Genomic DNA, 27,440 nt, shown 5'->3' with positions numbered 1-27,440 from the left:
ACACAGACTACTTGTCCCCTTAAACAGTGTTGTGGGTAGGGGAGCGCCAGGGAGGATTTTTCCCTCATTACCAAGTCTGTGGGTTCCCTTTCATCCCCCAGACTGTGAGTGTTGTACCTGTGCTATGCTGCTGGTACTGCAAGGGCAGTGGGACGACCAAGCCAAGGTTGGATTGTTTGGTTTGGATCTTGTTCCCAGAGCTTCATCTGGTCCTGAGGGATGTGCAGCTGGGAGAAAGGATGCAAACTGCTCTCCACTCTTAAATAGCTGGAGGTATTTGGGGAAGACGATGTGTTCGTCTCACACATGGCACCAAGGACTCATCCCATGCAGAACTGCTTGCAGCTGGCCTGGGACAGCTTCCATATGTTCCCCCTTGAAATGGAGGGTGCCTTGCCTTTCTCCTCATCTGCTGGACAAAGAGGCTTTTCAGCTGTGGAGATGCCTTAATTCAGCTGGGTGTTTTAACTGAAGGATGTTTCACTGTGCTTTGGGTGTTTTATTGTGCCAGGAACTGTCACAATGTGTGGGAAAGTCCCCTTTCCCTTTTCCTGAAGGACAGGTTTCTTTTCACCTCCCAGCTGCAGGCAGGCTCAGCACACAGATTTATTTAGGGCCAGGGATGTGTGTGTACATGTGGTTTTTTGTTGGTTTTCTTTTTTGAAAGTACAATGTTGTGGCAGCCGACAGCTAATCCTAAATTTGGGATACCTGACATGGTAATGAGAAAACAAACCTTCCTGCACTTAAAATGAGTGACAGGCCAGGTTTGGCCCCAGCAACCTTCAGAACTGGTTTGACCTTGCAACCAGATCTCCTGGGCTGACTGACAGCTTTTTACAGCCGCATTAGGGCTGAGCTGACCTTGTTTATCTGGGGATTCACCTGGGAGACAGCAGACATGTCCAGGGATATTAAGTCTCAAGCAGAAAATGTTTGCTCAGGTATTATGGGGAGAGTTAATTTAGACTGAATACCTCCAATGTGGCACCAGGCACTGCTCTGAGGGACACTGTGCCCCCTGGCTGATGAGAGTCGGTTTAGACTTTCTTTACAAAGTGGAATCTTCTTTGAGTAGAGCAATGCAGAGCCCTTCAACTGGCTCTGAATTTCCCTTCACATTTAATGTTTTGGGGATTTTGGTAAAACAGAGCCCAGGTGAAGGTGCAGGTTGATTTTCCTGCAAAGGGGTCTTGCAGCTGGCACCAAAAATGCATTGGACCACGTGGACTAATTTTTGTTTTATAAAATATGACATGTGTGAGCTGGCATCTGTCCTAGCTGTGGTTGGTACCTACCAGCTCCCTCCTTCCCATGCAGGAGGGTGTCCTTCCCCTGCTGCAGTGACTCAAGAAAAGCCTAAGGATAGCAATTCATCTTTTCTTGTGCAGACCCGGAAGGAGAGGACCAAGCTCAGGAGCTGCCCTTCTCCTGCACCCCAAGGATGGTCAGAAGAGGAGCACTGTCTCCAGAAATGGTGCTCTGCCCTGTCTGCCCCTACCTACACATTTGGGAGCATCCAAGGGATGCTGCCTGAAGCCTGATCCATGCTGATGTCACCTGGGGAACTAAGCCATCCCAGCAGAATGATTCCATCTGCTGTGTCATTGGTTGCAGCCTTTGATTTCCAGCAGCACAGGTGCTCTGGGCAGGTGGTACAGCCCTCCTGTAGTGACTCTGGGTGCAGGCAAGATGATTCCAGATGCAAAGATATCTTGGGATTTAAATTTATAAAAGTTACTTCTTAAGGCTTGCAGGCAGCTAACAGCCCTCAATGTGTGAATGAGTGCATGGGTGGTCCTGGCTGTGTCCCACCCCTCAGGAGCACAGAGCATTCCTCTTCTCTGGGGTCAGGCAGGCGCCTTCACTGCTGAGATTCTCCAGGTTTCCCTCTCCTGCTTTTTATGATGAATCACAACCAATCCCTCCTTTTTGGATTCCTCTGACAAGTTTCTTTTCCTCCTTCACTTTTCGAGAGTGAAGGTTTCTTGTGCTGCCATCCCACACGTGGGTGTCTGGTCTCTGCTGGGTGGGGTTGGGCTCGTGGCAGAGAGTGACTTGGGGGAAACCTGGAGCTGATTTTTGATAACAACACAGACATCCATGGTGTGATATCCTTTGCAGATGGAACCTTTCCCTGCTGTTGTAGGGAAGACTTTATTTACCTGTATCTTTTCCCATTTTCCCTGCTGGTATTCCTTGGTATCACCCCCTGCATTTCTTCTGCTCAGGTTTCACCTCAGCCCTCCCTCTCCCCTCAGACATGCTTGTTTGGGACTTTTGGGGTAATTGTTTGCTCACTGTATTGCATATTTCCACCTTGGCATTGGATTTTTGGTCCCCAGCCAAGGTAAGAAATTAAAATGCCTGTCTAGTGGGAGAGAAGACAACCTTGTCAGGATTTCCCATAAGCAGCAGAAGCTGAAATTTTCAGGGAGAAAGGCTTTAAAGTAGATTCCTTTGCTGTTTGTGAAGTCAAGGGTTGCTTTTCTTTGACTGTCACAATTCTACAAAAATGTTGAGACCAGATAGGACAATTAAAAATCCTTCATTATAGGCTTGACTTTATTCAAATATTATATGTTGTGCTTAAGTGTAAAGTCAGCTGCAGCCATGTAGCCAGCCATGGATTCTCCTGTCTGTGCCCCACACCAGAACTGTCCTTTTCCTCTGTATTATTTCTGTCTAGCCCAGGGGCTCAGCCTGGCTAGAGCCTCTCCTGAGGACCCCAATGTCCCCAGGTAAAGAAGGGAGGAGGCACAGATGAAAAGCTGCCAAGGATGAGTAGGATGTGGTGGTGCATCCCACAACTGGAGAAAGAGCAAGAAGCTCACTGGGTTACGCAAGTGCCCCAAATGCTGAATATTTCTTTCTTTTCCTGACCCACCTTGTTTGTCCTTCTTCTGCATCAAGTTCTGGCAGGTCTCTAAAGGCAGAGAGTTCCCATCAGCAGGAAAGGACCTTCAACCAGCCTGGGAAGGATGTCCATACCAACTGGTGTTCCTACATGTTGCTCCTGGGAGCTAGTGAGGAAACAAAAAACTGAAAGTGCCCTCTGGATTTGTGGATTCTCAGCACAGAACGAGCACTGCTGTTGGTCCCTCCTGAACCAGTCCACCCTCAGCAACAGGTCCAGAAAGGAGAAGAAGCACTGCAGCAGTTTGGCCTGGATGGCTGGAAATGTGGCTGCTGCAGTGTGAAGCCTCCCTGTACTGGGGGAGGCTGGGATCCTGCTGCTGAGCTATTTATTTAAGAAAAAAAATATTATCATTTCAGGCGTTGGCAGCATGGGGTGTATCAGCCATTGTATCAAAGATGTGGTTTTAATGCACTTTCCTCCGCTTAAATGCTATTTGCCTTCTCCTTCAGGCAATTGAATTTAAGAAAACTCTGGTTGCCCAGGTTTTGTTGAACAAATTGGTCCCTGCACACACAATTCCCAGGAGGAGCCAGCTCTGCAGAAACTCTGGGAGCTGTCACTTCAGTGCATGGCTGGGATGGGCTGAACGGATTACCCAGCTCTGCATCGTCTGCTCTTTTATCTGTCTCAAAGCAATGGGAAGCCAGGAATAGCCCCTCGGGGTTCCTCTGAGCCTGGCGGTTTCTGGAGCCCGGGGTCAGATGACTGTTATTGTAGCTAAAGGTGTTTAACCCCAATTGATTTTGACAAGCCCTATTAGCGAATCTCACAATTACTTATTGGGTTTGGAGAGGAACGTTGTCGATTTAAGGCTGGATGTTCTAACCTGAGTGCTGCTGACAGGATGCCATAAGGTACCAAAGCTCTCTCTGCAGGAATAGATGGAAAAACTCCCCGTGAATCTTTGGGGCTGAGTTCTGGCCTTTCCCCAGGGCCCAGCAGCTCTCAGGGGTCTCAGAGTCAGCCCTAAAAGCCAACTTGTTGGAATGAGAGGTATGAAGCCTCCTACTCGGCAAAGTACAGAGCATCTCTGGGTTGGGCTTAAATAAGCCTTGTTTGTAGCCCGGCTGCCTACATCCCAACCCCGGGGAACCCTGCAGGAGCCGTGGGACCTGATGCACAGCATAGGAGAGTCCCTGGGAAGCTGCCCAGAACAGGCTGAGGGCTGTTTCTGCTCCCCTGAAAAGCTGTCCTGTCCCCCAGCTTGTGGAGAAGGGTGCTGAGGGTGTTTGGTACCGGTGGCTGCATGAGCAGAGGGAGCCTGCTCAGCATCTCTGCGTGCTCGGAGCCAGTGTTTATCCCATGGGATTGAGTTCAGAGCCCCCAAGCCCTGCAGGCTGGAGCCGCTGCTGGGCAGGCAGAGAAACTGCCTGGAGACTTGTGTCTGTGAGAAGTATCAAGTGATGAGTTCTCTGAGGCTCATGTCCCAAAGACGCCTGAGATCATTTGGATGTGAATGGGAGTTATATGCCTAAGTAATCTCAGAGGATCTGGGCTTAACAGCATTGCTGGATTTTTTTTTTTTTTTTTTTTTTTTAATAATGCAGCAGCTGGGGAAATAAAAGCATGATCTAAAAAAGGCAATCATTGCATTAGCCCAATATTTTAACGAAGCACTATTGCTCTGTAGGTGTTTGTAGGTGCCAGGCAGCAGCCTGCTCGTCACCCATCCCAGGACAGAGAAATGTGGCTGTCACACGTGTAAAGGCAGTTTAGCCCAGAAATCGCTTTCGGGCAGCAGAGCAAGCAGCCTCTTGGAAACCCTGCAAGTTTCACACTTGCTTTTGCCTCTCGGTTGCTTGGGGAGAGGAGTGACCCTCTGAGGGAAAACAAAGACCAGCATCGCCTGCCCGGCCGGGGCCGGAGCGAGCGCCTGGAGCTGCCGTGAGCCTGCGCCGGGTTCTCCGGGGGGTTTGTAACAAACACCTTGTAAAACGCAAATATTTGAATAGCGACGTTCACGGCTAACGTGCCAGGTCGAGGAACAACTGCTTATGCTTTTTGCTTTTTGTTTGAAACTTAAAGGGTGAACTTAAGGATTTTCCGGAGACAAAAGCATTGAATACACTATTTACATACTCATCCTGCAGTTAGTGGACAGGATTACGAGCCATTTATTTAACAAAGAGACCCTAGTTAATCAGCAGTCTATTTATTGTTTCTTCATAATTTGGCAGTAATTCATAACCATGTCTTGTTTTTCATTACGGGCACAATTGCCCTAAGTGTGCTTGCTCCCCATGTACCATCTCTGAATTTTATTTTCCCTTTGAAAATTGCTCATATTCTTAAATAAAGGATCATACTTAAATGGAAAATATTTATTTCAGATAATTGCTTTCAAAAGAATCAGTTCCTTGCCCTGTTTTGGGTTATTAAATTATTTTCTTTGTTTTATTGCAGGCTTTTTTAGCTCAGCCTCTGGAAACCTGGGCAACAGAGGAGGTGGCTGTAGGTTTGGAAAGCACTTGGGGTCAACTTTAGTCATCGATGTCCTGTGTAACTGGGTCAAGTCACTGAATGCCTAAAGGTATGGAGGATTTTTATGCTGATTTTAAGGCTATTATTAGTTATCTGGCAATGTGTCTCTGGCTACCTGTGGGGTGTGAAGAAAGGCTGAAGTTGCTGTGCTTCTCCCAGCCTCACCAGCCTGCTCTTGACTCTGGTGGGCTCCAAACCTCACTGAAGGGACTCCAGATTGGAGTTTGACTTCTACCCCAGGAGATCCCATGCCCCAAACTGTTTGGCTGGCATTGTGGTTTTCACCTGGAGATCCTGAACCACCGAGGTGCTTTTATCCCTCCTTGGGTACAGAAGTCATTCTTTCTTCTCCAGGTGCTTGCCTGAACCTCAGGACTCTTGATTTCCAGTTGTGTGAGGAGAATGGGGCTCTTTGCCTGCTGCCACTGCCAGGCAGAGAGCTGCAGGAGCAGCATGGCCAGGGAGCCATTCCTGGGGTGCTCAGTGCCATAGTGACTGCAAAGCCTTGTCCTAAGCATTCTCTCTTCTCCCACCAACTGCAATGTTCGGGGGAATGCTGGTATCATTGAGAACTCTTGGTGATGGCTGGGACAGAAACAAATTGTTTTCCCACTAGGGAAAGGTCATCTGTAAAGTTTCATGGACAGTTCCCCCCACTTGTTAAATACTCCCTTCACTTGGTTTGTTTTTTTTTTTTTTTTTTTTTTTTTTTTTAAATTTTATTATTATCATTTTTTATGTGTGTAATTGCATGTCAGACCAAGTGCACTCAGAATGCGAGCAGGGTCTGATACAAGGAGGGTGAAATGAGATAATCCATGTTTTCATCATCCATAGGCCTCTCTTTTCACGGGCCGTGGGCCGTACTTTATTAGGCTGAGCAGCTCTGGGCCTGCAAGAAAGAGGAGCCCTTTCTCATCCCGATGAGAATAGTGCAGTGAATGGATTCCAAGTGTTTACTCAGCATTTGTCTCGTGGTTTATCAAAGGAATGAGGAGGAGGTGCCGACAGACCTTTTGTCCTGCTGATGTGTTATGACAATGTTCCATGAATATGCAGAATGGCAGAAGGGATTAGAGCCAGTACAATTCCCCTCCGGCGCTCTTTTTTTCTTTTTCTGCCCCCCTTTTTTTTTTTTTTTTTTTTTTTTTTTTTTGCGCCTGGGATGTTCAGGGGTTTAAGAGTGACCTGCTCACACTCAGGGCACTAAACATCAGATTTTCCTGCAGATAGGGGTGTAAAAATCCCACACTTGTCCAAAGCTGTTAGCATCTGACTTGAAGGTTGGGCTGTCTTAGTCACTCGCTGCTCTTTATGAAATTTTGGCTGGCAGGAACTGCCTGGCTGAAAGCTTTGTGTTTGGGGAGACATGGAGATATTGGGGCATAATTAAAACTTGAGTCAATCAGTGACACGTGAAGCCCAGGGCTGGTGGGATGTGACCGCTGCTCTCTGTTGATGTGGGCTGGCAGTGGTACCTGCTGTGTTTTCCTCTTATTTCCCAGAGTAGTAACTTCCTGGCCCAGGAGTTTGGGCGTGATTCAACAAACAGTGCTGACATCAGGCACCTTCATGTGCTGTTTTAGATGGACAGGTTAATGACATAACCCTTGTACACACCCGTGAGGCGATTATTATCTCTGTTTTCAGTGTGGGCTACAGTGAGATGGTGGCAGAAGACACGTTGTTCCACAGGTGTAAATCCAAACTTTGATGTTTCTGACTCCTCATCTTGAGCTTACTGCTGAGTTGTGGCCAGAAGCTGTCTGCTGGTAGAGTGGGTTTTGAGGTGCAATTATGCAGAGATGTCCCATAGAAGAAATACTTTCCATTGGTTTCCTACATCCCAAGAATCTCTTCTGCTCTGCTGCTTAAATGGTGTGGTGGGGTGTTCCCCAGATACATAAGGGGAATGATAACATTGCATCCATGTTGGGTCTAATCCCAGGAGGAAGGGTGTTGGACATGCTCAGCACTGGTCTGATTTCTTCTCTTGTAGAAGCCAACAGACCAAAGCACTGCTGAGAGCTGTAATATCCACCTGAAATCTCCCCTAGCCCAACCAGAAGGTTGAAACCAGCCTGTTCCACCCTTGCCACATACAGGTAAACTGGTTGTTCTGGCCCTTCTGGTACCCTTCTGATCCTGCCTTTCTGTTTGGGATTTTGGTTTCTCTGTGGAGTATCTGGAAGACATTTGGTCTGAATCAGAAGAGAGGTGGTCTGTACTCTTCTCTCTCTCATTCATCCCATGGGAATTACCCTATCTGTGATGACCACATCTGCTGTGGGGACATCCGCTGAAGGCCATTGAGGAGAAATTGCTATCATATCCTCCTGTGCAGGGATATTTGAGCAGTGATGCTCTGAAGGTGGTCAAGGACACCAGGCTGCTCTGTTCCTGTCCCCTTGAAGTATGTGCTGTGTGGGGCTGAGGTCTGCATCCTGCACAGAGCATCCCATGGCAGGCTTAACCTGTGGCTACTGTTACCTCTGTTTTTCCCCGGGAATAGGTAGGAATGGGGGAGTTTCTTCACAAGCATCAACCTGAACAAGGCCTGTGAGACCCTCTGGGCATCGAGTTTCTGTTTGCAGAACGAGGCATTTGCTGAGCAGGGGGCTGGCAGGTTGTAATTTGAGTGTGTGTTGGGGAAAAAGGGAAGAGGCAGAGCCTCCTTGCAAGTCCTGGCACCAGCTGTGCAGAGGCACCTCCTGCTGCTGTGGCATGTTTGTTCTCTTTGCTGCAGTCCCTCTCCACCCACCCGGGAACACAAACAATAATTAGGTTAATGGATTTTAGTGCAGTGATCCCAAGCCCAGCTCTTGGCTGGTGGCCCCATGGCAGCAGCTGGCAGAGGCTCCTGCTGATAGAGGGTATGTGCTCTGATTTGCTCTCTGGGGACATTCTTGGTTGGTCTGGGAGGAAAAAGTGACTTCTTGTCTCCACAGGCCAAGGACTATGATCCAGCCAGCCCTGACATCCCTTCTGTGGGGTCTGCTCAGCACTGGGGTTGTCCATGATGCAGCTGATATGGGGGACCCGAGGCACCTTAGCTCTTAGGCCAGCCAAATTCTGGAGACTGGATTAAATGGAAAAAGAGTGTTTTACCCCATCTGCCAGCTCTCCCCACTATCAGCAATAAAGGATCTTCCTTTGACCTCTGAGGCTGTGCACAGAAGACCACAGTTTTCCTTTTCCTTTTCCTTTTCCTTTTGCCATCCTTGGCAATCTGGACTCCTCAGTTGTGTAAGGAGTAAAGAAACCAAAAAACCTAAACGGGAACAAATCCTTCCCACTCTGAGAAATCTGTGATGAAAACACAAGGGTTGGCAGCCCTGGGAAGAAGGCCAGCCTTGGTCTCACTGGACCTTTATTGCTCAGACATCCCACTGCTGAAGCAGCCTTCAGTTCTCTGCTCATCTTTTTCCCTCTGGGATTATGTTGATGGCTGAAGGCTGCATCTCAGTCCCTTTTCCTTAGGGGTGGATTGAACAGTGGAAGAACAAACCCATGGCAGACACCAGGCTCTGGATTTTGTGGGGTTACAAGACAAAGCCATTACGACCTGTTTGCAACAGCTAATTCTGTGGTAGAAGCTGCTGAACCCTCTGGTGGGATCTGCCATGAGGATGGCACCCCATAACTCCTGCATCCTGGTGGATAAGTACATATCTCAAATACCTCTGTGTTGCTGTGCTGCTCATCTGGGATCTGAGATGGTTCTTTTGACTTCCACTCCACCTGAATATGTTTGGGCCTCTTTGGACTCTTTTTGCCACTGATGATTTTTAAATTTTTCTTTAGGAACTTTATGGCAGGATGTAAGTGTCCAGTTCTTGTTGGTTTGGATGGAAGCTGGATTTCTAACTTTTACAAACCTCTCCCAGACTCTTTATGCTGGAAAAATGATGACCACGTCCTAGATTTTTTTCTTTTTTGACCCAGCCCCAGATTTGGCCTAGGTTTCCTCTGTTTCTCTCCCTATAAGGTAGGAGACAAGCTGCCCTTTTTCAATCTTTTAGATCTACAAAGTTTTGCCATGCCTGCTGAGAAAAAACACAAGGCAAGAAAATCTGTTCAAAGCTTGTACACTCCAGGTTTTTGCTACAGTGGAAAAATAGAGATTTTCTGCTCTGTTACCTCAGGTTTTTCATTCAGAAAACTTCACCGTAGCCTGTTATTCACCTATTCCTATTCAAAAGTTAAATTATAAAGGTTAATCCACCAGCTCCATCCTACAGAATCATGAAAATGTTTTTCATGCCAACAGAAACTAAATGTATGAGATATATAACACTGTGTATGGGGGGAAAGCTTCCAGAGATACCAATCAGATGCATCTGCAAAGTAGATTTTTGGTTCCATCAGAGAGTATTTGAATGGTGGTTGTGATGATGTCACTGCCTTGCTGCTTTGCTTCAGATGAGTTAGTCCTTCATGATCTACTTGCATCAAAAGGGCAAAATCCTTTCTGACCTTTCCCCAAGGGCAGAGTGTACTGGACATTTTTTAAAGAAAGGTTCTTGTTTCTGATATTGTGAGGTCTCCAATCCTTGCTCAAGGGCCCTCCTTGAGGCTGAGATGATGTGAAGGCAGAGCTCTGCTTCCTACTCTGCTGATAAGGGGGGTCAGTGTCTGGTTTTGCACCTGTCCTCTTGGGTAACCAGGATCCAAGCCAGGTTTCAAGTCCAAGTCCATGTGCCTCATTGTTTATACTCACAGGTGGCACTACCAGATAGAGTTTGCCTCCTTGTTGACCTTCTAAATGGTCCCTGAGACCATCCCTGGCTGCTGCTGCCTCCCTGCATCAAGTACTGCCTGTGAGACAGGTTCCCATCTCAGCTGGAGGACTCTAGTGTGCAGAGCATTTCGGCAGTGGCAGATGGAAATGAATTAACTAAATTCCTGTGGACCCCTAATTAAAAAAAAAATGCCTGTATGGATTCTCCCAGCCCCAAGCAGCAACAGGCAGGGATGGTTTTGGCTGGAAGGAATGTGAGGCAAAAGCTGTGAATCACACTTGTCCAGTCTGATTTGAGTCTGAATCATCTCCCTCCCCTTCTCACTAGGGAATGATGTGATGAGCACCAGTCTGTCATGGCTGGAGACTTTTCTCCTGTACTATATGCACTTTGAAATCATTGCACAGAATCTTAGATTTCGGTCATTTGTGGAGTGTTCTTCAAGGCAGATAAGGTTGTCACAACCTCAGCTAGCTGCTCCACCACAGAGAGCTCTTTGTGGTGAGCTGTTTCCATTTGGGACTGAGGGGCTGGGCCAGGTGTGAGGATCTCTGCTCTTCTTTCCCCTCAGATCACCATCTTATGGCTTCACCTGTGTCCCACTCCATCTCCACCACCTCATGGGATCCTGTTTCCTACACAGCCTCCTGCTCCCACCTGCTTATGGGGTGCCCTGTCCCTCCTGCTCCCACCTGCTTATGGGGTGTCCTGCAGTGTTCCCCCTGCACTACCAGGAGGGGCTTCCCAGAGGTGCCTGGCTGGGCTGGGGGGGTTAGGGAGTCTTTGTTTCAAAAGCATTTTAAGTGGTGGGAAGAAAAACAGCCTGCAGGTCGGGCTGCAGGCAGATCAGGCTGAAGGTACAAGGCAGAAGGGAAATTTTTCATGACAGAGGTGTGCTCCTGGCCTGAGGGGAGGGAAGAGGCTATTGTGGTCGGAGTCAATTGAATCGCTGCTGGCAGGAGCATTAAACAGAGGGGAAAGAGAGCAGATAGTGAGCCAGCAAAGTGGGATTTTAGCCATCTGCCCAGGCTTGCAGCTAATTAAATCTGGTAATTATAAGGGAGTAACAAATCAACAAGGAAAAGGAAAAGTTTTGCACTGGAGTCCTTGTCTGGGAGCTCTGGTGTGAAGCATCTGGGGCAGTTGGGCATCCTTCATTTCACTGACAAACCCGAGCTCCAGCAGGTTTGGGGAGTTGGCTGGGGACAGGGTTTGGGCAGGAGAAAAGCCTTTCACCTGGCAGCCAGGAAGCACTGGGAAGAGGCAGAACTTCCCAGTGTGGGAAAAGTTGGGGATAATGTATGGAATCAGGGGGAAGGAAATAGTGTGGCAATGCACAAAACACAACTGCTGCAGTGCCCCTGTCCAGGCTAAGTTTTCCTTTGAGTTTCTGTTCATTCTTGTGATCCTGAGATGGATTTGTGCCCTCCTTGAAACTGGAGGTTGGTAGGGCAGGTTGACCAGGAGAGTTTTTTGACAAATGCTGTAGTTCTATCATAATGATGAAGCCTCTTTAGGTTTCTATGGTATTTAATATTGCTTTTTAAAGCCAAATAATTAAATATTATTTACTTAACCCCATGTGTGACCCACACTTTGCTCTTCTCAGTGTCTTGAATCCACCAGGTAGGATAGGTGAGAAGCCAGGGAGAGGGCTCAGCTCAGCCTGGCCCTTGTGCATGGTCTTCTCTTGGGTTTGGGTTCTGGCCATGAGGTATGGCTCTGGGACAGAAATTTAAGGAGTATTTTGTTCCAGGAAGAGGGAAACTGAAATATTTATTCACCTTAAATATTGAGGTTTGTCTTGAGCAAAGAAAGCAACAAAATTTGTAGAAGTGAAATCTCCAAAACTCCATACCAAAATTTGTCCCCCATGGGTTTTAATAGCTGAAGTCCCTTGTAATCTTTTCTGTTTTCTTTCAAATTTAAACAAAGATATGCTTCTTTTAGGAATATTATTTTTGATAAACAGACAACAAAAAAAAAAAAAAAAGGATTTTTTTTCTCCCGTCCCCTTTTTTTCTATAGGAATAAAAATAAACTTTAAAATATTGGATCAAAATGAACTTGGGAAAGAAAATCTGGACTTGTCCTAGTGGGAAAAAAACCCAAAAGTTGCCCACAAAGCTGAAGAATAGTTCAAAAGTTTCTTTCTCTAAAATTTTTTCCCTGCTGTTCCACAGTTTTTGTACATGTATTTACCTATATTTTGTCTGGACCTTACAGTGCAGTTGCCTACAAATCCATAAGTGACTCAAAGAGTTAGTTCTGAGGAAGAATTTATTTGCTTTGGTTATCAGTTTGCTGTACCTTAAAGAAATGGAATAGCTCAGGAAGAGTGTTTAATTGTGTCTCCTTTGACCCCAGCCACTGCCTGGTGTCTCAGGCTGGCTTTTCTGAGGCTGCTGGTCCTGAGCAGTGTGGTGGCCTCACTCCTGCATGTGTGCTGTGGTCACAAGGCACAGAGTGGACCCTCCTGGTCTGCTGTTTGCTCTCATTGCTGTTCTCCATCAGGTGTTCCTCCCCTGAGACTGGCACCCATGAGGGAAATGTCCCAGGAGGAGAGGATTTCTCACACACTCCCAAGCCTTCATCACCTCATAGAAATGTGCTGAGCTCTTACGTGGTTCTCCTTGGTGCTGCCAAGAAATAGGACAAGAGGCAATGGGCAAAAAACGATGCACAGGGAATTCCACCTGAACATGAGGAAGAACTTTACTGTGTGAGTGACTGGGCAGTGGAACAGGTTACCCAGAGAGGGTGTGGAGTTTCCCTCACTGGAAATATTGAAAAACTGTCTGGATGTAACCCTGTGCTCTGGGATGATTCTGCTCAGGAAGGGAGGTAGGACCAGATGACCACTGTGGTCCCTTCCAGCCTGACCCATTCCATCATTCTGTGGGCAATGTGATTATTCACCTTCTGGTGGCAAAGCCTTCCCACTGCACAGAGTACCTGTGGCAGGGAGCTGTCTCAAGAGTGTTTTGAGGGTCTCCATCTGGGAATTCAGAGCATGGATGGATTCCGACATGGATACACAGAGGATGGGAATGGGCTGAAGTGTTATGTCAGGGCAGTGCTGCCCCTACAGCCAAGGGAGTACCTGGACATTCTGTTGTTGGCAAGTGATGGGGCCATTCAGGGCCATCCTAAGAGCAGCATCAGCAGGTTTTGTGTCGTTCAAGCATCCCAGGGGCCACTGATGGCTCTCAGGCTGGAGGATGCCTAGGAGTGTTCACTGTGGAATTTCTAGGGAGAGAAAGCAGAGAAGACTTTGCTGTCAGGGCTCCCACTCCCTCTTTTTCCCTGCACATCCCAGGAGGACTGAGAAACAGATGACTGCTTCACAGGTAATTGTAGGGCTCTGGAAGTAGGGATGATCCAAATGCAACTGTGCCCAGTGCAGACATCTGGGCAACTGTTTTACACAGGACAGGACAAAGCCACTGGTCTCTCAGTATGCCTACATTAAAGATCATGAGCCTTCCACACAGGTACCCCCATACTGCATGTGGTTTAATAGAAGATTGTTTTGTTTTGGGGGAAGAAAACACACATTTTTCTAACCCCTGTGATTGCCAGGTGTAGCTTGGACATGTGGCCTGGGTACCACGGGTGCAATGCCTGCCTGGGTGCATGGGGGGCTTAAAACAGAAGCTGGCTGCAGGTGGACAGCCCCATTCCTCTGCAGTGAAGCAAGTTCACCTGTGCTATAAAGTGGTTTGTGTGTATAACACTTCTAGAGGAGGCTGCAGCTCCAGTGCAAAACAGTTCAGGAGCTGGAGGTTGAAATCTCTCTACGTACTCAGGATGAGCTGATGCAGAAGGCAGCAGATGCTGGTAAAACTTACACTTGCTTAGTAAATGTGATTTATTCCCTTCTCATCACCTCACTTTAAAGAGGGTTCTGGACCACATTTTTTTTAGTAGCCACCTTTATTATTGTCTTCCACTTTTTAATAATAGGTCTGGGCCAAAGAGCACCCTGAGTGAGAAAGCATATGTGGGAATCAGAGTCTGTGTGTTCTGGCCTTCCTTATTCCATGGTAAAACACAGCTTCCTGTCTCTGTGCTCCTGCCCACCTCTGTCCTGCTGTTTTATCTGTCTGTCAGAGCTATTTTGACATCTGGGTCTTAACACACAAGCTGAGAGCAGTTTGAATGGTCCCATCAGCTTTAAAGTAACTACTCACCAGCTGGAGTCTGAGCCAGCCCACAGAGCCAGAAGGGGGCCCTCTGTGTGTGAAATGGCCTGAGATCAGGGCCTGGGACTAGAAACACTTAAAGCAGTTGGGTCTTCATTGCCCATTGTCCAGATGAGATGTTTCTTCCTTTGCTACATCTGCTCTCAGGTGCAGGCAGCTCCAGATCCACCCAGACTGGTAGGTTTTCTTTTTCAACTAATTTTCAGCTGTGAAGAATAAATAAATAATAATAAAATCACCCCCAAAAAATCCCCCAAACAACAACACAAACCCCAACCAAACAAGTGAGAGAAAGTGAGGGTTGTTTGATAGGACAGACGGAGAAAAGCTGTTCCTCTTTTGCACTCCATAACCCTTTTCCCTCCCAAACCCAATCTTGCCAGATCAGAATACATTAAAATCCTTGCATCAACATGAAAATCTCACCAGTTAATGTTTGCAAACCTGAAGGTTTCCATCTCCCCCAGGTGGGCAACTTTCTTTGTGCAGTCTGGAGTGATCCTTAGTGACTCCCTTCTCGGATATCTGTCCTGCTACCCTTTCAGTGAGTGGAAAAGTCAGATGTTCTGGCTGAAATTAACCACCTCCCTTCAGATACTGCTCAATTTAAATGTGCATGTCAGGAGAAATATGAATTTTCCATTCTTTTTCCCTTGGCTCTCACAAGGTGAATGAATGGTCCCAGCTGTTCCTTTCATTTGCTTTCCTCCCTGAAGATCTGTGTCTGGAGAAAGGCACCATTCCCTAAGGCTGTTTCACCCTTTTTCACCTGCTTTCTGTCCTCCAGCCAGCACCACCATTCCTGTTATCCTCATTTGGCAGAATGGAAACTGAGGCAGTCAGCTGAAATAGCAGTGGTCCGTGTCAGATCAGGATTGGACCCACGATTCCCTGCCTGAGCCCTGGAGAGTGGAAGATCCACAAATATCTGCAGGAAAAATAAAGCATGAACAAACCCCCATGCAGGCACAAGAAGAGGAATGAGCAGTGGTGCCATTATTCCACTAACAAATGCTTAAAGGAAAGGGCTGAAGACTTCTCCAAAGGGTTGTTGGCTTTTTAGTTCAAAAAAGGAAGGCAGGAGGATGATAGGAGCCAGTCAAGCTCACCTACTTGCCTCTGAGGAAAAAGCCTTTCATTGCACTCTGCCCTTGGAAATACTTTCACACAAGTTGCAAAGTTGAAGACCTCAAGTTTTACTCCAGCGGCGTTTATGAAAGGATCTGCCACTGCACCCCCTGTACTTTTCCATCTGTGTCCCCAGAACGCGGACACACAGCTACACCTAAAGCTCTGAGCCGGTTATAAAACCTACCCCCGGCTTGTCCAGCCCGCCCTTCCTTCTCTGCTCTGGGCCGGGGGCTCCTTGGGCAGGCATTTGGATCGGAGATGACTCTCAGGAGCAATAGGTGAGCACAGTGTGGAAGCTCACAGTTTTTCTGGTGCTGCTCAGCAGCCCTTCAGCCCTGGTTGGGGCATTTGCCGAGGACGAGAGGCTGAAGTTCTGCCCGGCCAACACGCTCCAGGGAACCGAAGAGATTTTCCTAAAACCCAGTAGGGAATTCTGCGACTGGTGTCTTCGCTCAGCTTCATACTCTCTGCAATGCCAAAGAAAGAGACCCTTATTTCCCCTGTCCATCTCCAGAGTGCCGTCCCTGTCCCGCCTCCTTTGCCCACGCTCTGGGCAGCTCTGCGCCCTGCGGACCATTTTCCTTTCTCCTAGAAAAAAGAAAAAAAAAACCCTATTTCCCCAGGATTTCCTTACCTAGGAGGTCTCACCAAGCTGCAAAGTAATCAAACCGACGGGCTTGGTTTCGGGGAGAACCGCTGGCTCTTGCCGGCGCTGAGTTTGGGCCACCTCTGAGCGCTTTTCACAGCAGAAGAAGACAACGAAATCCAGGCGCAGGAGGGGTCGCGGAGGGAGGTTACCTGCTCTCCTGCTGGGGGCTGGCAGCGGCACCAAACTCGCCCCAGGCTGGCCGTCGGGACTCGTTTTGTTTGGTTTTTCTCCTGGGAGGAAGCACCAGTTCCGTGCAAAGCGAAGCACCGCGGAGGAGGGCCGGGAGGAGATGCGGCCGCAGCGCCGGCCCCGGGACCCCCGGGGGAGGGACCACTCGGGGGCATGGCTATGGAAGGAACCCCGGGAGAGGCCGGGGGATTTAGTCGTGGGAGTCGGGACCCCTCCCCGGGGGCCTCCTCCTGCCGCCGGGGGAGAGGGGCCGGGCGGGCCGGCACCGCACGCCCCTCCGGGGGGGCGACCCGCCTATATATTGCCAAGCGGCTCGGGACCGACCTCCCCATCGCAGGGAGCTGCCGCCGAGCCTGCCCCCCTCCCCTTCCCCTCCCTCTCCCCTTCCCCTCCCCTCGGGGGGACTCTTTCTCCCGCCGCTCCCCCCCATCCTCCTCCAGGAGGAGGAGGAAGGCGAGGGCCGTATATGAACGCGGCCGGCTTCCCCTGCCTGCGAGGCATGTGCACGCTGCCGGCGCCCAGCCCCGCGGCCAGCCCCGGCTCCCCCGGGCCGCCGCGGGGGTCTCCGCAGGCGCCGCCGGTGAAGCCGGAGCCGCGGGCCGCCGGGAGCAGCCCGGCCCCGCCGCCGCCGCCCGAGGAGCCGCCGCCGCCCGCCGGGGGCCGCCGGAGGAAGCGGCCGGTGCAGCGGGGCAAGCCCCCGTACTCCTACATCGCCCTCATCGCCATGGCCATCGCCAACGCCGCCGAGAGGAAGCTCACCTTGGGGGGCATCTACAAGTTCATCACCGAGCGTTTCCCCTTCTACCGGGAGAACCCAAAGAAGTGGCAGAACAGCATCCGCCACAACCTCACCCTCAACGACTGCTTCGTCAAGATCCCCCGGGAGCCCGGACATCCCGGCAAGGGCAACTACTGGACGCTGGATCCGGCTGCCGAGGACATGTTTGACAACGGGAGTTTCCTGCGCCGGAGGAAGCGCTTCAAGCGCACCGACATCACCACCTATCCCGGCTACATGCAGAACTCCAGCGCCTTCACGCCCCCGCCCGCCGGCCGCCCCACGGCACCCACAGCGCCCTACCCCAATGCCCTCTGCTCGCCCGGCTACGGCCCCCAGCTCTCCAGCACCGTCTTCCACCCCTACCCGGCCGGGGCAGCACCGCCGGCTCAGCATCCCAGGATGTTCAGCATCGACAGCCTCATCAGCGGGCAGCAGGCCCTGCAACCCTCCCCGCCCTCCGAGCTGGGCCACCCATCGCTGGGCTTGCCCGGAGCCGAGCTGGCTCCTGCCTGCTCTGCCGGCAGCTCCGAGCCTCCCTGCTTCCAGGCACAGCCTGTCAGCCCCGGCTTGTTGGGCCGGGCCGGCCCCAACTCCCTGGCGTACCCCTACGCCGCCTCGCCCCCACACCTGCCCGTGGCTCAGGGCAGCTACTCGCCCGGCAGCCCGCAGCTCTACGGGGCTCCCAACAGACTGGCCCTGCCGGCCATGCGGCCCCCGGCCTGCGCCGAGCACGGCGAGCAGCTCCTGGGGCTCTCCGCCTCGCCCCTCGGCCAGTTCGGCTCCGGCAACACCTACATGAGGCAGCCCAACTTCCCCGCCGGCCTGGAGCGGTACATGTGATGGGGCTGGACATCCCCGGGCTCCCACGAGCGGCTCTGGACAGGCGGACTTCTCCCTCCTGTGGGGGTCAGCTGGGGTGAAGTCAGGGGTCCGCGGCCTCTGGCTGTGTGCAGACACACACGAGTGGGAGGACTCAATTCCTCTCTCTCGCAGCTTGTTCTGAAGCGGAGCCAAGGTGATCTGTTTATCTGCTCCGTTCCTTCCCCGAAAAGGTGTTTTCTGGCTGCATCAGCCAGGCAGGGCTTCCCACGCGTGCCCTTGTGCCCAGCCTGTGCCCGGGGATGTCACCAGGGCGAGCAGGAGCACACCCAGGAGCTGGGTGCATGGTGAAACATGCAGGAACTCCCTCTCAAAGGGGCTTTCTCCTCTCTTCCCCGAGTGCTTCCCGTGTAACTGGAATGGATGTTATCCAAACCCCTCTCCCCAAACCACTAAACAAGTTCACTGGATTTTAAATGAATATTTAAGATGTTTATAATTTCCTTTCCCTGTAGGAAAAGAATCCCCAACTTGACTACTTCTTTTTACTATTTTTAAAAATTACTTTTATTGTTAGAAAGGACTTTTTTAAAATAAAGCTGCTTCTTCCAACGTGACCAGTGCTGCTGTTCCTCTGGCTCTGGATAGATCTTGGCAAGAGGAAATCATAGTCTTGTAACTGGTGGGAGATGGATTTGTGCTGCTGTTGTGACACTGCCATATCTTACATTTTTAGTGATGCTTCTTAAATCTCCCTATTTTGTTACGATTTTCTTAAAACCAAATGGTAATTCCTACAAGGCTTGCCCATGCAGCTCTTACTGGACCTTATAGATTCCATTAGCATAAAGAGAATGTGTCTTCCCTCCAAGGAATCCCTTGCAGGTGAAATTCTGATTTAGCCCATCTAATTGGGAGATCACAGTTTTTCTTCCCAGCAACAAAATCAATTAAAATTTTAACCTGTTCACTGCTTGGACTGCTGCTATTTATTTGCAGGATTCCTAGCCAGACCACCTGACAAGGTTTGAAGGGAGAATTCCCCATCCCAAGATTTTGATTTTTTTTTTTTTAATTTAAACATCCTTTGGTAAAAGTGCCAAGCTAGGATTTCTCTCCTTTTTTTTTAAGAGTGTCTTCTGAAGCAGAGCAGTTTTCTCTAGTCCCTATTACATTTTCCTCTCTAAGGAGTTGGAAGTCATCTGATCATCAGTGTAAAACAGCTCATTCCCCAGCTGCTGGGCATGATCAAAAGCTGGTGTGCTGGCAGGTACCCACGGAATCAGCTGTTGTCCACAGCTTGGGACCTTGTGGCTTTTCATTTTTTCATTCTTTCATTCTATGTCCTCCACAAAAATGGAGAGTGGGTTTAGTATGAGAGTGGAGGGAAGAAAATGCTTTTTTCTTCTTGGTTTCCATTAAATTTGGCGTCTGTCTCTAAAAGCTGCTCTGCCGTCTTCAGCTGAATTGCTGAGTGCTGAGTCTCCTCTCTGGTTCTTCCAGCTTTACCCTTTCCCAGCTACCTGGAACTCAGCGGCTTCTGTGCTTTCCCCTGGCAATAACCCTTTCGGGGGTTGTGAAAGAACTTATCCCTTGAAATACTTTGGCTCTCTACACACGATATCTATAGGCAGACATCTTCTGTCTAATGGAAATTTGCAACGTGCCATGCCTGGCTGTGACACACCGTCTGCAGAGATCACTCTGGGAGCTGCTGAAATAATCAATTGCAAGGACAGTCAGCAGAAAGGACATTTGTCTTAGCTCACATTCATTCCCAGGGCCCGATCCTGCAATGTTTTGCTAACAAAAGAACTTTTGAAATCTTGCCTAAGTACCGGGGATGTTGGAGCCAGACATGTGCCAGAGGCACTGGGTCTGCCGGCTGGTGGGGCTGTGACTCCACTGGGTTTGCACCCTGAGCCGGAGGGCTGCTGAGACAGGGGAGAACCAGGTATCGGCATGAAATAAATCCAATATTGGCTGTAGGGGGTGGGCAGGAGATGCTGTGGTTCTGCCTGGGTGGGATGCCCTGGGAAGAGTTGGCCAAGCTGTGACAACTCAGACCAAGCTGAGCTGGTTCGTCCCCAGTCACCGTGGAGACTTGCAGCAGCAGGGAGGTGGTGTTGGAAGGGGCTTTCCACGTTCCTGGTGTCCCTGAGTGTTAACTCAGGTGCTGGTGGAGCCATGAGGGCTGGGCTGTGACTTGCTCCTGGCCCCCAGCTGCCTGTGCCTTCCTGCTATGGGGCTTTCTGGAGAGTGGCATCCAGCTCCAGATTTAGGGATGTGTCTGCAAGAGATCCACCCATCCCTGCGCCTGTGCAAGAAGGGTCTCTTCAGCCAAGGCTGCTCTGGTGTAAAGTGAGTCACCAGAGTGGATTGACTGCCCCAAACCTGGCTTGGAGAGAGCGAATGACCCTATCCTGGTGTGTTGGGACAGCCCCTGGTGGGCAGCACTGGGCTGCACATCTTCCCTGCTATATCCCTGTCTGCCCGACAGCCCAGTTTATCCCCGAGCCCCCTGCAAGCATCAGTGAACCACCCTCACCGCGGGCCTGGCCCTGCCAAACAGCTGGAAAACAGGGTGGGGGGGAAAAACCACCTCTTCTCCTCTTTCCTGTAGATATTAATCCTCACATGCACAAAACTCTGGCAACTTGTATTGTGATTGTCATTAAACTAATGCCTTAAGAGTGTCTTCTTGGTTAAGTTAATGTATCCCAACGAGGCTTTTAAGCTTCCATTTCAAAGCCTTGTTTACAGTTAGGGTGAATCTAGCAAATGAGTAGGATTAAGGTGTCATGTAAAGCATGAGCCTTGCTGGGACAGAGTAGTTTTAAGCTTTGTAAAGTCTATACTTGAGCCCTTCGTCTGTTTTAGTGTGTTTTCAATGTCCCTGTTTAGTGAATAAGAGGGATTTGAATGAAGCAGGAGTAATTATCACTCAGATTTCAGCTGTGAAACCAAGTCTCCTTTGAAATCCTCCCCTCTTTATTCAGGGAATTTAGAGATTATTATGTAATGACAGTTGTAACAATCTAGAGCTCACACAAAAGACAGAAGCAAAACTTTCTGTGCTTTCCGAGATTGTGGAAAGAATGTCATACCTCAGGGTGCTGGTAAGAGGTACTGTGGACGGCCCCGCGGTGGGGAGAGCTCTGTCCTGAGCCTGTGAGATGCTGATGGGGGAGGTGGAATTGATCCCGAGAACCAAAAAGAGATGTAGCGGTCATCTGGGCTGTCTTCTCTGACTTCTCAGGGAATAACTCTTTGCAAATCAGGCTGATTTCAGAGAGCTCAGGCTGCACGTTCAGAAACACACAGCTAAAATGAGCTGCCACTTTGAAAAGATGTTTGTTTTTCACTGGGAAACTCTGGCTATGCAGGGAGGACTGACTGAGCTGCTGTGGCTCTCTGTGTACAGCAACATTCTACACTTTTCATGCTTGTATCACCTTCCCGCTGCTTCCAACAGGTTCAGACAAGCAGTAAGAAATGCTCTTTCCAGATTATATTTCCAAGCAATAAATAGTGATTTCCACCCTGCTATAAACAAACACACCACTAGCTGAAATTTTAGTTGAAGCACATTTTCTGAAGAACTTAGGTTCCTCTGGTAGTGTTAGGTTTTTTTCTGAATGCTGCCAGCAGTCTCGGTGCTAGAAATGTTACACCATAACTTGCTGTTATTCTGCGCAATTCTTTGCCCTTTGTAAATACACAGCTTGAAGACATCCAGTGGTGTTTCCTGGGGGTCAGGATGGAGTCGGTAAAGTCAGACTGATGGGGAGATGGGCAGTGGGACCGGCTGAGATTGGCTTTGCCAGGTAATAATGAGATTTTAACGAATTAGCATCTGGGAGTCGGTACTGCCCAAGCTCTGAGCTACATCTCGAATTATCGGGGGTCCGTCACTTCTGCTGTGCTATGTTTCGATCCTTTACATTCGCGAAGTTCCTGTAAGGACAGGAGCAGGTGATGGAGCGGCTGTGTTTGTCCAGGGCAAGAGCAACCTGCGCTGCTCTCCTCCGCTTTACTCCGCGGGTATAACGCCGCGGCGGGGCGGTGGCAGGGGCCAGATGGCCCCGAGTGACAGCCGGCGTGCTCAGGCCAACACTGACCTCCAGTGGAAAGCCCTGGGAAGCCGCTCCCGGCTCCCGGGGGGGTGCTCAGCACCGACCGGCAGCACCCCGGCCTCTGAGGTCCTGTTCGCGGCTGCGGGGGATCAGAACATCGGGGAGATTTGGGGTGCGGTGGGATGACACATCGTGAAGTTTGTTCGGAGAGGGTCGTTATGAAACACGGTGGGCTGGGTGCAACCTCCGGGCTGAAAACACCGGTTGCTCACTGTGGGGAGGTTTCAAAGGGAAAGGGTTTCTCTTACCCTTTATTTACCCTTCAGCTTTCTTCTCCCATTTTCCTAAGGCATCGCTGGGCACAGGATACAGGATTGTGTTGGCTGTCCCCTTTAGCTCTTCTCCCTAGAGTGAAAATAGAAAAACGGGCAGAAGCGCAGTGAGAGTCTGTGCCCTTGATGGAAGGGGAGAGGTTGGTGAGGACAGATCACCCCTCTGCAGCAGCCAGTCCCTTTGGCAGCCTGACTTTGTGTTTGAAATGTGCTACACGATGGTCGAGTGGCAGAGCTGGGGGCTGGCCTGGCTCTTAACAGCACCCCAAGTGCCAGGCAGAGCCTGAGCACTGGCAGCACAACGCCTACAAGTTCTTGGGAGACATCCGGGGTGCAGTCATTTCACAGCCCTTGTACTTGTGGTTGCTCGAGTGGTTACACTGCAGCAGTTGGGGTTTATGGATGTAATGAATCAACCGTGCCTTCCCAGCACCAGCAGGCAGCTCTGGCTTCTGGCAGCTCAGGGTGTTGCATTGGAGAAAAGGTGCACCGCTTACACACGTGCCTGGGGAAAGTTCATTTTCCATTTGCATCATCACCGCTGAACCAAAGGCAGCAGGGAATGCCCTCTGCAGAGAATGGGCCTATTTTTGGGTGCTTTCCATCTGCACCAGGGTCATCTCGTCTTGGTTTTAAAACTCTCCTGCTTATTAGGTGTTGGAAACCAAATCCAATCTGTAGACCCATTTTCAGGAGGTTTCAAGTGATCTAATCTGGCTGGAGCAAAGAGACCTCAAAAAGCACAAAATTGTCCAAGCTCAATGACCACCCTGGCTCTTTGCTCAGAGCAGGCCACGGGTTTCAGAAGGGGCAAGAGTTCACCTGTGCAGGTCAGGCACACACAGATCTTGGTTATACGCTTTTCAGATGTTCTCTGCTTGAAAGACAAGGGTCTGAGTAAAGCTAAGGGCACTCTGCTGTGCCTCATTATTTTCAGTTTCAGAATGATGCTTATATGGAGCTGTAACTCCCTCCTGAGATCATCGCCTCCAGCACTCCTCTGTAACAGAGATGTGTTTACCCATGGGAAAACAGGGTAAACTAAATAGATTGCCAAACCAATCTCATCATTTGGAGCCTTCACCCTCAAAAAATCACAAGTTTTGCCGTCCCAAAGACACAATTAGTAGGGAACATTTCCTTGCCAGACCCCAAACGCATCGCAGGAGAGCTTCGTGTGTCCCTAGAGATGGCTAAACTGGCCACTTGGCCAAGGTGCTCCCTTCAGGTCACCATGGAAGCGATGGGAGCGGGGTGTGGTTTTGGCTCCTGCACTGTGAGCAGCACCCGCGAGGTGGCAGCCAGGTGACAGCCAGGTGACAGGCCAGGCCCTGTGGCCCACCCTCAGCTCTCCTGCCCGGACTTCACCAGCCGCAGACCCTCTCCAAGCAGCGTTGGCTCCTCCCTGGTTACTTATTGTTAGGTTTTCCACAGTGTTGGTTTAAGCACGTATCCATCCTCCCCCGGCTCGCAGCCCTTTTCTTTCCAGGCTGTCTGCTGCTTGGATTCTCCCCGAGCTGATGCTCACCCTCTAAGTATAATTGCAATACAAAGTAGTTTCAGAATAGCGTGCAATAGTGGCTAATTATTTGGAACAATTATACATAACAAAGACAGAGCCAAGCAGCAAGAGGGCTTAATTGTCTGGCCAAGCATGAAATAGCACAGGATTATCGCTCACAGGGGGAGGGGAGGCAACAGAGGAGAATTGCCCCATAGAATAGGCAAGAATCCAGCCTGCTCTGGAAGACAAAGTTTATTGAAGAACTTGAAAATTCCCCGTTGAAGCATCTTCTGAGATGGCAGAGAAGACATGAAAAGGATAATGACCCAGAATATGGGCTTAAGGCACAAATCCCGCCACTGACAGACTCCAGGCCTAGAGGCGCTTAAGAACATGCTTAAATTTTAAGCACATGAATAGTCCCCTTTGACGGCTCACGTGCTTAGAGTTAAGCTCGGGCATAAGTGTTTGTAGGATTGGAGCCCAGATTTTTTATTGCAACTAGGCTCTTCTCGGTAATGACAGGAAATAAGAGATGCATAAAGTGCACAGGCTCCCAGGGCAGTGCCATGAAACCCTTTGCTCCGTGTGAGTGACAAGAACCTGCAGTGAGCCACGGCAACATCCACACCTTCCCTCCCTGCCATGGAGCTGGGGGAAAGAACAGCAACTGTGCAGGGAGAGCAGCATCTCCAAGTCATGAGTGGACCCTGAGAGTCCACAGGTGTGAGTAGAAGGTGAGGAGGTTGCAAAACATAAAAAAGATCACCATTAAAATCTAAAAAGTGCTGCGAGTGTTGCTGGAGTTCATCCTTGCCTGAGAGTACCAGAGAGCAATGTCTTGGGGAACTTCTGAGATGGTGTGGAAAATAAGGGTGATTTTTGGTAAAAGTCATGAAAATATATAGTAGAAAATCCTGCAGAATATGAGCAAATCAATGCAATAGCAGGTCCTCTCCAAATAATCCCTACTTAGGCATGCAGCTCCTTTTCTGCAGAGTAAGATTTCTCTCATGTGAGATTTTTCCCTGCTCTTTCTCCATCTCTGAAGGTTTTGGTTTTTTGCAAGGCTTCCCATTTTTACAAGACAACTACCTTCCGGGCAGTAGCACCTGTCCCTCTGCTTGAACCTAGATCACTGTTTCTCAGTTGTCTTTAGGGTTGGAAGGATTTGTTTTTGTTAGAGGTACAACAGCCTTGTGCTGGTGACTGCAGGTACGCTATAGTGGTGGTGGTAGGAAAAGTGAAAAGTGTGGGGTATAGATGCTGTGGGCTTCAGTGGGATGGCTGAGCACAGGATCTATGGATGTCCCATGTCCCAGACCTACAACTATGCCTGAAGGTTTGGATGAGGGTGCCCATGCCGGCAGCAGCATGTGAGGGCAGTCCAGCCAGGAGATGTAGCTGTGGAGGAGATTTTTCCTGGGGAAAAATGAGTGGACATGTGGATCTGCCCCACAGGAGGCCAGGCCCACTGTTGGCTGTACCCTGCACACCCCTGTCAGCTCCTCAAGGGCTCCACAGGGATGTGCTCTACAGGGTGGGAGCTGCCGGTGGAGGAGGTGACCCCACCACTGCCTCCCTTAGTGCACCTGGGACCTCAGCTGTGGCTTGGCCACCCCTGGGGCCAGGCCTGCTGCTGGCAGCCACTGGAGGGCATTCCATGATCCATCCAGGCTCCTTATCTGGCCACATGTGCAGCCTCCCTGCCTTTCCCAGGTGCAGACACGTGCTGTGGAAATTCCCACATTGCCTTTTTTTCTCCTTTATGCCCGTACAGGGCAGGGAAGGTGGGACTGGGCAGCTGGCATCACCTCTGGAGAAGGGTCAGGCTAGCTGGTGCCTGGACTGGAATGCCCAGTTTGGGCTGGGATGCCCCTCAAGCACTCAGGACCTTCCCAAACCACCCCAAGTCCTCCGTGCATCGCCAGCCTGCCACGACGTGCCTGTGCAGCAGCTCAGAGCAGCGGGGCACGGGTGGAGGATTTTCTCTGAAGCCAGAGGTTAATTATGCTTTACTGGATAATTTTCAGCTGCCAGTGCTGGCAATAAAAGGGATTTCCTCTAGATGGCACGCTTATCTCTGCACTGGGAGGGAAGCCCACCAGCCTGCATCCCCTGAAGGATCCCAGCGAGATATTTTCAGGGAACAGATAACTTATGTCCTCTTGCATCACAATTTGAATGCTTAGTAGCTAGACTATACAAAAGCCTGGAAAGCAGCAATAAGAAGAGGCATTTCATATTGAGCACTGTTGGGATCCAGTTAGCTGGATGATGCTGAATATCCATCTTGAAGAAATCATAGAAATTTCCAAGTAACATAAAGCCAGGTGTGAAACATCAGCCTTCCCTTTATTAGCCCACAGTATTGCTTCTTCCGTGTGAGTGATCCATTTTCCTCTTCCAAGCGAGAATAAGCAGATGCTTACCTGCAGTAAGTGAAAGAACTGGGGATGTGTATGTGTGTGAAGCCTCAACACCTCCAGAGTGGCTGGATTAATTTTAGTCTGTTGTTGACAGGTTTCCCCTCTCTTGCCCCTGTGCTGCTCAGGGTAGCAATTTCTTCTTTTGGTGGTTTGAAGAAAGGAACAGAAGTTCACACCTGTCTGGAGCTGAGATTCACCCTTCTGTCCAGATTCATCCACAATATTTAAGTGACGCAGTTTAATAAGTTTTCCACCTGACAGTCCTTCACTAAATAAGGGAGAGGATTAAGGGGTTTGGTTCTGCCTCTGCTTCTCTGCATGTGTGAGATGCCTCACAACTCTTCCCCTACTTTAGGCTGCAATTTTTCCCCTCTGTTTATTCAACTCATTCCAAAGATGGGAATAGGGAAAAGGAGCCCTGCACTGTATTTCTGTGCAATCTTATGTAAAGTCAAGAAGCAAAATATATGTATGAAGCTCTTTGCGAGGCATGTCCACAGATATCAGCATGTACACGCAGGGCTGATTTTTAAGAAGGATACAGCATATGGACCTAGATCTGATCCCCGGCTGGAGATTGCTGGATATTTCCACAAAGACTTCTATCCCCAGCCTTTTTCTGCATTAAAAAAAAAAAAAAAAAAAAAAAGCGTTTTGTACTGATCAATCTATATTCCAGTATTTTTCCATCTTCTCTGTCATTTCCTCCTTTGAAGGCCCTCTCTGTATTGCTTCTGGCACCCAAGTTGAAGGTCTTCAACTGGCACTTCTGGCAGAAGTGGACTTTTGTGATCTCAGTGGGTGAGGTGGGCATGAGCTGCTGAACTGCTGAATGCAGAAAACTCAGCATCAGGGATTTCCTGGACAAGTTTGGCATGATCAGATGCTAACATGGAAAAGAGAAACCTCACCAAGAGTTTCTAAATCCTTGTGGATCTGGCCATTTATTTAGGTTCTTGCACTGGTGCACCCACTTCTGGAAAATCTGATGCCCTCCCACATACATCTCTCACCTCCCAAAAAAACCCCTAAAAATCCTTCATTCTATTTTCAGGGGATTTTGGAAAGAATGAAGTGATTTAGCAGGCTTGTTTTCACAGGGATATTTTTCCTTGTGTGGTAGGCGCAGTTACCAGGCTGTTCTACACACATTGCCATGTGCCAGAGCACATAATTGCCTTC

At 49.6% G+C, this 27,440-nt stretch overlaps 1 protein-coding gene across 1 annotated transcript; it reads left to right on the top strand.

Moving 5' to 3' along the window:
- The first annotated feature begins 16,783 nt into the window (after nt 1-16,783).
- On the top strand, nt 16,784-17,938 carry FOXE3 (forkhead box E3). Its single transcript, XM_066325556.1, has one exon. The coding sequence runs from the start codon at nt 16,784-16,786 to the stop codon at nt 17,936-17,938; it is 1,155 nt and encodes a 384-aa protein (XP_066181653.1).
- Nucleotides 17,939-27,440: the final 9,502 nt, after the last annotated feature.

Source organism: Sylvia atricapilla, chromosome 9 (assembly GCF_009819655.1).
Source record: "Sylvia atricapilla isolate bSylAtr1 chromosome 9, bSylAtr1.pri, whole genome shotgun sequence".
Classification (NCBI taxonomy): domain Eukaryota; kingdom Metazoa; phylum Chordata; class Aves; order Passeriformes; family Sylviidae; genus Sylvia; species Sylvia atricapilla.
Note: the sequence above shows the minus strand (reverse complement) of the source record. Positions and strands in the feature narration are given on the sequence as shown.